This window comes from Ips typographus, linkage group LG12 (assembly GCF_016097725.1).
Source record: "Ips typographus isolate SLU linkage group LG12, UJ_Ityp_2.0, whole genome shotgun sequence".
Classification (NCBI taxonomy): Eukaryota; Metazoa; Arthropoda; class Insecta; order Coleoptera; family Curculionidae; genus Ips; species Ips typographus.
In genome coordinates this window covers 854,250-865,669 of record NC_138433.1, presented here as the reverse complement: position 1 = coordinate 865,669, position 11,420 = coordinate 854,250, and the positions used below count along the sequence as shown (strand labels likewise).

Sequence of the window (11,420 nt, the reverse complement as noted above, 5' to 3'; positions counted from 1 at the left end):
AAAAACAGTTAAGTTTGTATACTTTACTGTAGTATCATCTTGTCACTTCAGACATTCTACTGACATTAATAAATAGAATTAAACCAATTTTAGGAGGTAATGTTGATCTTTTGAGCGTGTAGAATCATCTCCTTCTTCAGCCTGTCCTTGTTCTTGCCGTACCACCTGACAAAGTCCGCGACGAGCGGATTGTTTTTATCGCCGTTTCGTTCCAATTCCTGATAGTAGGAGTGTCGGATCACCTTCAAACAGGTGCTATTCCGGTAAGGCACCCACGTGACAGGATCCACGTAGAAGGCGGGCAAACTGCAACACGTTAAATTGGTTAGTGGTGTTACCTGAGCAGGTCAATCACTCTTCCCACCCTGTGACTGCGCACTTTAGTTTTTTCGGCGGTAGCGCAGCCGGTTTGACGTTGAACACCTTTTTGAAAACCACGTCGTGTGGATCGTTTAGCACAGTAACGAATGTTCGCTCATAACATTTGGGGGGGTCTCCTTCTGGTTTCAGGTCATCCCTTAAACAATTTTTTGGTAAATTCACTTAGGAAATGACAGATGTCACTGTCAAAACTCTCACCTCACTTCCTCAATGACAGGCATAGTAGTTGAAGTGTACCTAATGATTGGACCTGAATAGGCTTTCTTAATGATCCTCTTTGTCTTCTTCTCGCTCTCCATTTTTTGATACCTTTCCAAGGATTTTAGGTTTTCTTTCTCTGTAGTTTTGGCTTCTTCCAGCAGTTCCTCTTGAGTGGGCACCCATTCTTCCTCTTTCATTTTTTTGGGTTTTTTCCTCAACTCCAAATCTCTCACCTTGATTCTCTGTGCTGTTTCAGCTGTTTTGGCAGCAGTTGACTTTCTTTTTGATTTCCTTTCTGCAATTCACTGTGTTTATGTGTGCAAATACAATCGATTTTGCTCACCTGATAAGTCAACAAACGTGGACAGGTCCTTTTTCAATTTAGGGCCTGTAGGTTTGATTTTTGGTTTTGGTTTTTCTTTAGGTGCCGTAATAGGCTCCTGCCAAGCATTATTGTAATTTTTTAATTATACTAACTGTATACATACTTTGTAGGCTTTGGTGACAAGCCTTCGTTTTTTCCTTTGACCCTCTTCATCATTGTCAGATATTGGCTCATCATTCTCGTCTATACTGAAATCTGAGTCCACTATGTCTTCTCCTTCTTCTTCAGCCCTATAATTTCGAATATTTAGCTAAAATTGGTGGGGTTTTGTAGGTTCATACTGGTATTCATGGTCTGATTCAGTCTCTTCAAAACCGCCGTAGTTTTGTTTGTAAAACTCATCTTGACACTCTTCTTCCTCGTCCAGCAGCTTTGCCATGCGGTTTCCCGCATTGTTACGCTTTTCTCTTTGCATTATTTCAACTTTTTAAATAAAAAAAATCACACATTTTGTTTATTATTTATTTTTAGTAATTGAAAACTGTCATTCGTCACTTCCTTGACATTGACACATGATAAATACAAACAGCACCTACCGGCCACTTTCGGTACTAATCAAAGCCACAAGGTTATTTCACTATATTTACACATGCACTTAAAACTAGTCAGAATCACTGCTGGAATGTGAAGAGTAATCACCAACTAGTGAAGGTTTTTTTGGCTCATTTGACTCATTGGCATCTTCGTTTGGTCTTTTCCTACCCAAACTGTCTTGTGTTTTTGAGTTCCCAGTACTTTTCCTAACTATTCCCAAATTTAATTTGCTGCTACTTAATAGTTTCACTGCAGTTTCCTCTTTTTTCCTACTGAAATTGGCTGTAGGAAGTGAGCTTTGAGACAACAATATTTTGCGTTTTTGATCAGAATTTTCCTCCCCACTCCTCATTGGTTTCATTGATAAAAGTTTTGCTATTCTCTTATCCTCATCCACTTCCGATAGAAGTGGTATTTCTAAACTGGATTTCTTCAGAAGCATGGTGTCTTTGTTGTGTTGGTTCTTAATTTCATAGTTTTGTTTCTATAAAAACAGACATTTTTTTAATGAAATAGTTGAGAGTTAGTTTCAAAGCTAACTGACCCTGAATTCTGCCCTAAGTTTTTGATTAGCAGTGTAACAGTCTGACCAGGCATCCTCATTCCTGTTAAACAACTTGACCAGTCTTGGTTTGGCCATTTCCATAGCGCTTTTGTCTTCGACTCCATGCTCCAGCTTGTACATTTGATCATCAAACAATCTTTTTTGAATTTCCTTAGTTTCGGGGACCACTTGACCATTTTGAGTGGGGTCCCAACGGTTCTCTTGCCTTCTAGCCCCTGATATAATAGTATAATCTAAATTCTACAAACCCAATCAAGTTACACACTTTAAGTGCAATGATGTCACACTTACAGCAGGATCAGCCCTAATAACATAATGATTATCGCACAGATGACATTTCATCTTAAACTCGTATACTGGGGTGGTGTAGTACATCCCTACTTTGGTTTTTTCAGCATTGTACCTCACTCCCATACCTACGTGGTTCTGGCAGCCCTCACACCATATATTGTAGGGCATTTCGAAACGGATGATTATAATGCCTTTGTCGATTTTCCTGGCCCTTTCTCTTAGGGCGTGCGTGCCCAGGAACTTGTTCAGTCCCCCGAATTTTGGATCGTAATCCGGGGGGTAATACTTGTTTGTCCCTTTACGCTCCCCCATATTGGTGTATTTAATTACCTCAGTTAATTTTAAGTTGTTACTCAAAATACATACACAAAACAAAATAATTTTTGAAATGAGGTTAAGTTTAGTTTGTTTAGAAGACGGATATCGTATTTAAAAATCACATGACACAATCATTACAAACATCATACGTGGCACGTGACTTTTGGATCGTGGCACGCTTGGATTTGAAATCACTAAACGAATGAAATTTGACCACTGAATTCACTCTACTAGTACGTATTGGATGGGGAACGTCCAAATTGTATTAAACTCTTTCTCTAGCAGTAAACTAACATTAATAATAATTGAAATAAAATACAGAAACGCATTGTAATTACTTTTCTTTGTCTATTTCATATATATTTTTTTTTAATTTGGCACAAGAACAATAATGAAACTATTCGCTAGTAGTTTGATTCGGTTTCCATCAGAATTTTTACACGACATACTATAGTATCTAACCCACTGTATGCTTGTCTAATTACTTTAGTAATAATAACTAATAATAATAATGATAATTAACAACAATTCGGAAAAAATTACAAAAAAGAAACGGGCTTAAGTACATTCTACACGTTTTTACAATCGATTTTTGTTTTGAACAGGAAAAACCGACGCTAAAAAGGTGTTTTCTAATGTTTTGGCATTCACACACAATCACTAGCCCCATACAGTAATAATATAATAATAATAATAATAATAATAATAATACGAATACAATATTACCAAGAAATACTTTTTTCAGTAGTTTTTGTCGCGTTTCAATCAATCCCATAACAAACCATCATCAGGAAACGCCCTAAATTTGCATAATTATATGTATATCACAATTTATACGTTTTTAATTAGTATTATACGTTTCGGTTCGAACCGACATCATCAGGACTACACGACTAATATGATTTGTATAGTAGAGTGTATAGTTGAACTGGGAGTGGCTATATGTTAATCTATGGAAGTGTTTATTAAATATATTTACACTTGAATTTAGGATATGTCCAATTACGAAATGAAAATTATAGTAAAACATTAGGGCAGACAAACATTTGCGGTTTTTATTAAACCAAAACTATAAATACAACTATACAAGGGCTTATTGGGAATATTGCGTTGCAATAATAATAATAATAATAATAAAAAGAATGACTGTACACAAATATATGAAATAAATAAAAGATGAAACCCTTAAACATATTCCTAAAAGGTACTTAAACTGGCTTTTACCATTTATACATTCTAAAAAAAAAACATTTAAATCTATTAAAAATGTAACAATATACATTGCACTCAGAAATTTTGGGACTTAAGTAGCTGCGCTTTAAAACAAAAATAAATTAGTTATTAGCAGTGAAAATGTATGTACAAAAAAAAAAAAAACTGTACATAACCTCAAACGTTTCTAATATAGAAAAAAACCTGCCTGTACTCAAATCAAAACCAAATTGGGAAAATCCCATTTCGCCAAGCTCATTCGTCGTCCTGTCGCGGACTGGGCGAATCGTAAGCGTTACGGTCCTGCGCGAAATTTAACGCGTCCGGAGACGGACTGTCTTGCGGATAGAAAAATCCGGCCCTGTCGTGCGTACTAGGCCCCGCCCCGTTCATCATAAGGGGCGGGGTCAACGAGGGTCGTCCCGCCCCCGATGTGGTCGGTGACGTCAGCTCGGACGACGATATGCTGAAATTCATGTCCGAGCCGTCCCTGCACCACAACTGTCGCATTTCCTGGCGGCGTTGCCGCATCAACATTTTGTACTCGGAGATGCGCATTTTTTTGCCGTCCACTATACAGGTGCGTTTCGGTCTTGGTCTGTATCTGATAAAAAAAAGTTTATAATTGGCAACGCTGTATTTTTTGTGCTTACCGATAGTCGGGATGTTTTTCCATGTGAAGCTTAGACAACCTGGATTGTTCCTCGTAGTAGGGCTGTTTTTCGGAATTGGACATCGCCTTCCATCGGGCTCCTAAAATTTTGGAAATATTCGAATTGTGCATGTCCGGACACGCTTTCAGGATCTTTCGTCTTTCGTCTTTGGCCCAAACCATAAAAGCGTTCATGGGTCGTTTTATGTGCGGCTTGTTTTCGCTCTCCCTCTTGGGGGTGGGTTGTCGTATAATCTTCGCCTTGTCGCCCCCGCTCTCGTTGAAATTTGGATCGGGGCCGCCCCACACTGAAAAAATAAATCCAAAATTGGTGCCAACATTGTTTCAAATTGTCCCGTAATAAATCGAGGCGGTAATTTACTTCGAACCGCAATTTGTCTGGTCCGGAATTCGGAATTGTGCCATATTTACAAAACTTTTGATCTCGAATCGAGAACAAGAATAATATGTGATAATTCAAGTGGCGGCAGCACCGAAAAGACACACGGAATGTTGATCGAATGCCAAACCAGTATCGAGAATGCACTTTTGATTTAATAATATATCTGAAACCAGTTTCCATGTGTTTTGATAGTCGAAATACTCAACTTGACAGATTGACAGTTGAAACTAGGAATAGGACCAATCACAGCCGCATTCGTTTTCAACCTTCATGGAGCAAACAGCGCGTTTTTGACGTCACAATGACGTAATTTGACAGTTGGTTAAATTATGGTTTGGCTAAATTACGTCATCGTGACGTCAAAAACGCGCTGTTTGCTCCATGGACGTGATTAGTGAAGGAAAAACTTACATTGACAGGCCGTAATAAAGTCAGTCTCTTCTTTGATTCCTTCCTCTTTAGGTCTGCCGCCCATACCGGGCGGGGTGGGCATCCCGTACATGGGCGGGATTGAAAAATGCGGTTGTTTTTCCATTCCAGGCCTTGCGTCGTTCCCTTTGTGGCGATTATCAACGGCGGGCGGCACGGGAAACGAGGGCGGCAGCCCGGCGTAGGGCAAAAACGCCCGATTCGGCAACATTAAATTGGGCGGCAACAATCGAGGCACGGTTGCCGCCACCGGTTGATCGTTGAGATGCTGTTGGGCGGCCACCTCCACCTGGTTCATGAATTTCGGTTTGGTTAGGTTGAGGGGAGCGTCCGGGTCTGTAGGTGGTGGAGGAGGCGGTGGAGGCGGTGGTGGGGTCGAATGTTGGGGGCTACGCCGTTCGTTTTGCTGTTGCTGGTGGATGTGGGCCAAGTGGGCAGCGGAGGCGGCGGCTGAGATCCAATTTGAAACTTGATGAGGCGGCAACATCTGTTTGTACCACTGTATTAACCTCCAAACTCCTCAAACACCACCATTTACTCACTTGATTGGTTAAGGGGCTTTTATTTGGATTGACTTGGGGGGCGTTAGGGCTGTGCAACCCTCTCGATAATTGTTCGAGAAAAGGGAGGAACATCAACCCTTGACCGCCCCCACCTCCTGAATAGTGGGCCGAGATCTGTCCTTGGAGTTCTTGGAGTTTTTGCTGTTGATGGATCAATTGTTGTTCGTGATGCCTTTTTTGGAGTTCTAGCTGCTGTTTGTGTCCTTCGTTTACTAAGGGCGGAGTCTCAGAGGCCTAAAACAAAAATACCACGTCAAATAAGGAAGTTTCCTGAGGTTTAAACGAAACAGTGCACGAAAATGTTTGATGCCCTCTAGCGGCCAAACTACTTAATCAATCAACTCATGTAATCATATTTTTAGAAAGTTCATTTCATTAGCTATCCATTGACATATAAAAGTCTATACCATGTCAGTCAAATAAGACAGCTTTTCAGGTTTGAACAAAACAGTGCAAGAAAATTGGCTAGAAAACCTTAGTCAAGTTTGAAGCCCTCTAGTGGCCAAACTACTTAACCAATCAACTCATGTAACCATATCTTTAGAAAGCCCTTTTTATTAGCTATCCATTGACATATAAAAGTCTATACCATGTCAGTCAAATAAGATAGTTTTTCAGGTTTGAACGAAACAGTGCAAGAAAATTGGCTAGAAAACTTTGGTCAAGTTTGAAGCCCTCTAGTGGCCAAACTACTTAACCAATCAACTCATGTAACCATATCTTTGGAAAGCCCATTTCATTAGCTATCCATTGACATATAAAAGTTCATACCATGTTTGTCAAATAAAACAGTTTTTTAGGTTTGAACAAAACAGTGCAAGAAAATTGATTAGAAAACTTTGGTCAAGTTTGAAGCCCTCTAGCGGCCAAACTACTTAACCAATCAACTCATGTAATCATATTTTCAGAAAGCCCTTTTCATTAGCTATCCATTGACATATAAAAGTCCATACCATGTCAGTCAAATAAGACAGTTTTTCAGGTTTGAACGAGACAGTGCAAGAAAATTGGTTAGAAAACTTTGGTCAAGTTTGAAGCCCTCTAGTGGCCCAACTACTTAACCAATCAACTTATGTTATCATATCTTTGGAAAGTCCATTTTCTTGTCTATCCATTGACATATAAAGATCCATAATATTAATAACTTCTGAGGTGCTACAATAACCTGTAACTGCGGTCGGCATTATCCAATAAATTACTACTGTCCTTATTAAACCTGTAGGTAGAGAATAATTAATAATTGATTTATTTTGTTTGTTATATAGTCTTGGTAATTGCATTGATAGTGACCATTTATAATACTTGGGCTACTTGAACTTTGTTTCGTATTATTATTGTTATTATTTATAATGACGGTAATTAGTAAAATTTATTATTGGTGGACAATAATTATTGCCATCGATTTTTACATTATTACGACACACGTAATAATGCAATTTAAATGACGAGGAGCGATAATTGATGGTGTTTAGATCGGGCGAGCGCGGAGGCCAATCCACGACAGGCACAATGTCCAGGAATAGTTAGGGAGATACGAAACCGGATATCATTTATATCCTGAATAGAAAGACAATTTGGCAAGATTTCCAACTTGTGTGTGTGTGTGTGTAAAACGGGCGTTTTCAAAGAAGAAGAGACGTTTCGCTCTCGGTCATTATTACTACATGATATATCGTTTCCTGTGCTCGGCTAATTACTCGACTCGCGAAGAACAAGAATGGCCAGTGTTAAATCTGCACCAGGAGGTCGATCATCTCTCGAAGACGACTAACTTAGTGCCGGCCTTCTCCTCACAGGCTTTGTCAATTTAAACTGGATTATTTTACTCGTCCAGTGGCGTAGACCTAAACAGAGTCAAATAATGACAAACAATTCTCCTCACTCCGTCCCTCCACAAGTAACTTAACCAGGAGGGTATTCATAAAATTTTAATTTCGCTCGTAAATGGTTAAGTGACGAAAGGAACACTTTTGGGAAATTACACAACATTCCAATATCTCAAAAACCAGTTAAATTTACAGTCAATTTTAAACAAAAAAAACCTGGTGACTTAACTCTCTAAGTGGTCACAGAGTTACAGGCCTGGGAAGTCACTTCATAAATTGACATCTTTTTACGTTAAGGAAACAGAAAGTACTACTTAAAAACAGAAAACAGCATTAAGATCAATCAAACCGTTCCCCAGATATTGCAAAGATATTTCAACTACTGCGGAAGCTTTTGAAATCTTAGTTTAGACTATTTTAGGAGTTTTGCAATCTTTTGAGAACATTTGGAAGCTTTTCGACTGCTTCAGGAGCATTTCGAAGATTTTTGAACAGTTTGAAGAATATGGACTGCTCTAGAGGCATTTGGATACTCGTTAGACGGTTCTAGAAGCATACAGAAGCTTTAAGACTGTTTTGGAATCGTTCGAGAGCTTCTAGAGTAATTGAAAAGCATTTGAAAGCTTTTAGACTCTTTTACAAGCTTTTGGAAGTTTCTAAGCAGTTTTAGGAGCGTTTGGAAGCTTTTGGTATGCTTAAGGAGCATTTGGAGAGTTTTAAACTGTTCTACAAGCTTTTGGAAGTTTCTAAGCAGTTTTAGGAGTGTTTGGAAGCTTCCAGTGTGCTTCAGGAGCATTTGGAAGGTTTCGAAACAGTTTAAAGAGCATGTTGAAGGTTCCGGGTTGATTTAGAGGCAATTGGATACTCTTAGACGGTTCTAGAAGCATACAGAAGCTTTAAGACTGTTTTGGAATCGTTTGGGAGCTTCTAGAGTAATTGAAAAGCATTTGAAAGCTTTTAGACTGTTTTACAAGCTTTTGAAAGCTTCTAACCAGTTTTAGGAGCGTTTGGAAGCTTCTGGTATGCTTAAGGAGCATTTAGAAAGTTTTGGGACAGTTTAAAGAGCATGTTAAAGGTTCTGGACTGTTTTAGAGGCAACTGGATACTCTTAGACGATTCTAGAAGCATACAGAAGATTTAAGACTGTTTTGGAATCGTTTGAGAGCTTCTAGAGTAATTGAAAAGCATTTAATAGCTTTTAGACTGTTCTACAAGCTTTTGGAAGCTTCTAGTCTGCTTAAGGAGCATTTGGAAGGTTTTGGAACAGTTTAAAGAGTATGTTCAAGGTTCTGGGCTGATTTAGAGGCAATTAGATACTCTTAGACGGTTCTAGAAGCATACAGGAGCTTTAACACTGTTTTGAAATATTTTGAAAGCTTCTAGAACAGTTGAAAAGCATTTGGAAGCTTTTAGACAATTCTACAAGCTTTTGGAAGCTTCTAGGCTTATTCAGGAGCATTTGGAAGGTTTTTGGACAGTTTAAAGAGCTTTTGAAGGTTCTGGATTGCTTTAGAGGCATTTGGTAACTCTTAATACGATTCTAGACATTTTTGGAAGCTTTGAAACTGTTCTACAAACATACGAAAGCTTTAAGACTGTTTTTGAAATCTTTTGAAAGCTTCTAGAATAGTTGAAAAGCATTTGGAAGCTTCTAGGCTGCTTCAGGAGCACTTGGAATGTTTGTGGACAGTTCAAAGAGCATGTTGAAAGGTTCTGGGCTGCTTTAGAGGCAATTGGATACTCTTAGACGATTCTAGAAGCATACAGAAGCTTTACGACTGTTTTTGAAATATTTTGAAAGCTTCTAGAACAGTTGAAAAGCATTTGGAAGGTTTTTGGACAGTTTAAAGAGCATTTTGAAGATTCTGGGCTGCTTTAGAGGCATTTGGAAACTCTTAAACGGTTCCAGACATTTTTCGAAGCTTTGAAACTGTTCTAGAAACATACGGAAGCTAGTAGACTGATTGGATGTCTTGGGAAAGCTTCTAGAGTAATTGAAAAGGCTATTTCAGCAGCATTTGGAAGGCAGATCCAAACAGTCAATAACCAATTTTCTTCACTCCGTCCCTTATTGTTTTTGAATTCATGAAATTCACTTTTTACCATCCTGTATAGGTTGTTTGTTGTAGTAAGTTTCAATTTGAACTTTGTTATTTTGACAGTTCAATATACCAATTTGTAGCCCACTGTCATATTTGACTTGATAATCCCAAAACAGACCAATCAACCCTGTACAGTTTGCAATTAATGTAGCAAATATGGGAAAAAACAACAATGAAAACCAAACAGGGTGGATTAATTAAAACCTTTAGGGCCTTAACGACATTCAAATTAACAAAACATCGAAAAGGGATTTGGAATCCCTCCCCTTGGAACAACATGTATACAAACAAGATACAAATCTACGATTGTGCACACGCCCTTTGGTTTTATTGTGCCCTTTTTAGCTCCACGTTAGTTTTCCGATGGCTACTTAACATCAAAGGGCTGCCAAACTAGTAAATATTTGATTTGAAGTCGCGTGCCCGTATTAGAAAATTATCTCTTTGCGGTCGGTGCAGTCCCTTATTTTTTAGGGCAAAACCTTAAGGGACTCCCCTGTTGCCGGATTATTTCTCGGTGTTTGCGACTAAAAAAAGTTCGGAAAAGTGGGCTTTCAACGCCCTTCCCAAAATGTTTGACAGCCGTACGTTAACACTTCTTGATGGGCTTAAGGAATTTGATGTTGAAAATGCGTTCTTTCTTCGCCTTTTGAGTGTCTCTGGGTTTTTTTTTTTTGGATGTTAAAAGCGGATTTCTGGATAGTAGGCTTTGTCTTAACGTAAATAAGGTCGAATTTTGCCTGCAAATCGTGTAGGTAGTTTATGAGAAATCTCGTTAAGAGCAGGGATTTTTTTAAGGGAATTTCAACCGTACTTCTGCACACTTTAAATCTTGTACTTTATGTACCAAATGCTTCTAAAGCACTCCAAAACCTTCTTGAAACCGTCCGAAAGCTTCTGAGGCAACCTAGAAGTTTCCCAAATTTTTTAGAAGAGTCTAAAAGCTTCTAGAACAGTGCCAGAGCTTCCAAAAATGTCTAAAACCGTTTAAAACTTTCTAAAACATTGGAAAACCTTCAATATGCTCCTGAAGAAGTCTGGAAGTTCTCAAAATATTGGAAAACAGTCTAAAAGCTTCCGTATAATTCTAGAAAAGTTTCAAAGCTTCCATCAATTTCTAGAATCGTCCAGAACTTTGAATTGTTGCTCTTAACTGGTTTTTGAGATATTGGAATGTTATTTGTTTACTCAAGTTACTGTATTTTCCCAAAAGGGTGAATTACTCAGTTATTTGACTTTTCAGGTGAAAACACTATACAGAGTGGTCAAAAGAGAATTTCAAGGGCTACAAATTGGTATATTAAACCATCCTGTAACTGTCAAAATAACAGAGTTATGGACTGTCAAAGTGAAAACTGTCGAATGGAAACTTTACAGCAAACCACTCAGTTTTATCAGTAAATAATTCAGTTATTTGACGTTTAAAATGAAAATACTATACAGGGTGGTCAAAAGAGAATTTCAAGGGCTACAAATTGGTATATTGAACCACCCCGTACTTGTCTAAATGACAGAGTTATGGGCTGTCAAAGTGAAAACTGTTGAATTGAAACTTTAC

The 11,420-nt window shown here is 38.4% G+C and overlaps 3 protein-coding genes across 5 annotated transcripts in view; all 3 read right to left on the bottom strand.

Annotated features, from left to right (window-relative positions):
* Positions 1-8: 8 nt before the first annotated feature.
* YL-1 (Vacuolar protein sorting-associated protein YL-1) lies at positions 9-1,386 on the bottom strand. Its single transcript, XM_081991022.1, has 6 exons — positions 1,249-1,386; positions 1,071-1,197; positions 926-1,022; positions 580-877; positions 365-517; positions 9-306 (listed from the first exon to the last, which is right to left on the bottom strand). Exons 1-6 carry the CDS (start codon positions 1,380-1,382, stop codon positions 90-92), a joined length of 1,026 nt encoding a protein of 341 aa, XP_081847148.1. The 5' UTR covers positions 1,383-1,386; the 3' UTR covers positions 9-89.
* A 29-nt stretch (positions 1,387-1,415) lies between these two features.
* LOC145736560 (coiled-coil domain-containing protein 130 homolog) lies at positions 1,416-2,749 on the bottom strand. The gene is made up of 3 exons (XM_081991023.1): positions 2,358-2,749; positions 2,046-2,306; positions 1,416-1,985 (listed from the first exon to the last, which is right to left on the bottom strand). The coding sequence occupies exons 1-3, from the start codon at positions 2,667-2,669 to the stop codon at positions 1,569-1,571; spliced, it is 990 nt and encodes a 329-aa protein (XP_081847149.1). The 5' UTR covers positions 2,670-2,749; the 3' UTR covers positions 1,416-1,568.
* Positions 2,750-2,999: 250 nt separating this feature from the next.
* The window catches only part of LOC145736554 (uncharacterized), a 113,027-nt gene continuing 104,606 nt past the window's right edge, over positions 3,000-11,420 (bottom strand). For all 3 annotated transcript variants that reach the window (XM_081991011.1, XM_081991009.1, XM_081991010.1), the window contains exons 4-7: positions 5,914-6,168; positions 5,354-5,858; positions 4,541-4,847; positions 3,000-4,491 (exon numbers count right to left, since the gene is read on the bottom strand). In XM_081991011.1, the coding sequence (XP_081847137.1) occupies positions 4,143-4,491; positions 4,541-4,847; positions 5,354-5,858; positions 5,914-6,168 (1,416 nt within the window). In that variant the 3' untranslated portion in view covers positions 3,000-4,142. The remainder of the gene's footprint in view (positions 4,492-4,540; positions 4,848-5,353; positions 5,859-5,913; positions 6,169-11,420) is intronic.

Bases quoted from the DNA above. Each gene is read 5' to 3' on its own strand.
- LOC145736560 (XM_081991023.1), bottom strand. From the start codon at position 2,669: ATGGGGGAGCGTAAAGGGACAAACAAGTATTACCCCCCGGATTACGAT. The intron at 2,307-2,357 runs GTAAGTGTGACA...TTGGGTTTGTAG, and splicing joins TTATTAGGGCTGATCCTGCT to AATTTAGATTATACTATTAT. The intron at 1,986-2,045 runs GTCAGTTAGCTT...CTGTTTTTATAG, and splicing joins AACTTAGGGCAGAATTCAGG to AAACAAAACTATGAAATTAA.
- YL-1 (XM_081991022.1), bottom strand. From the start codon at position 1,382: ATGCAAAGAGAAAAGCGTAACAATGCGGGAAACCGCATGGCAAAGCTG. The intron at 1,198-1,248 runs GTATGAACCTAC...TCGAAATTATAG, and splicing joins GAATCAGACCATGAATACCA to GGCTGAAGAAGAAGGAGAAG. The intron at 518-579 runs GTGAGAGTTTTG...AAATTGTTTAAG, and splicing joins CCTGTCATTGAGGAAGTGAG to GGATGACCTGAAACCAGAAG.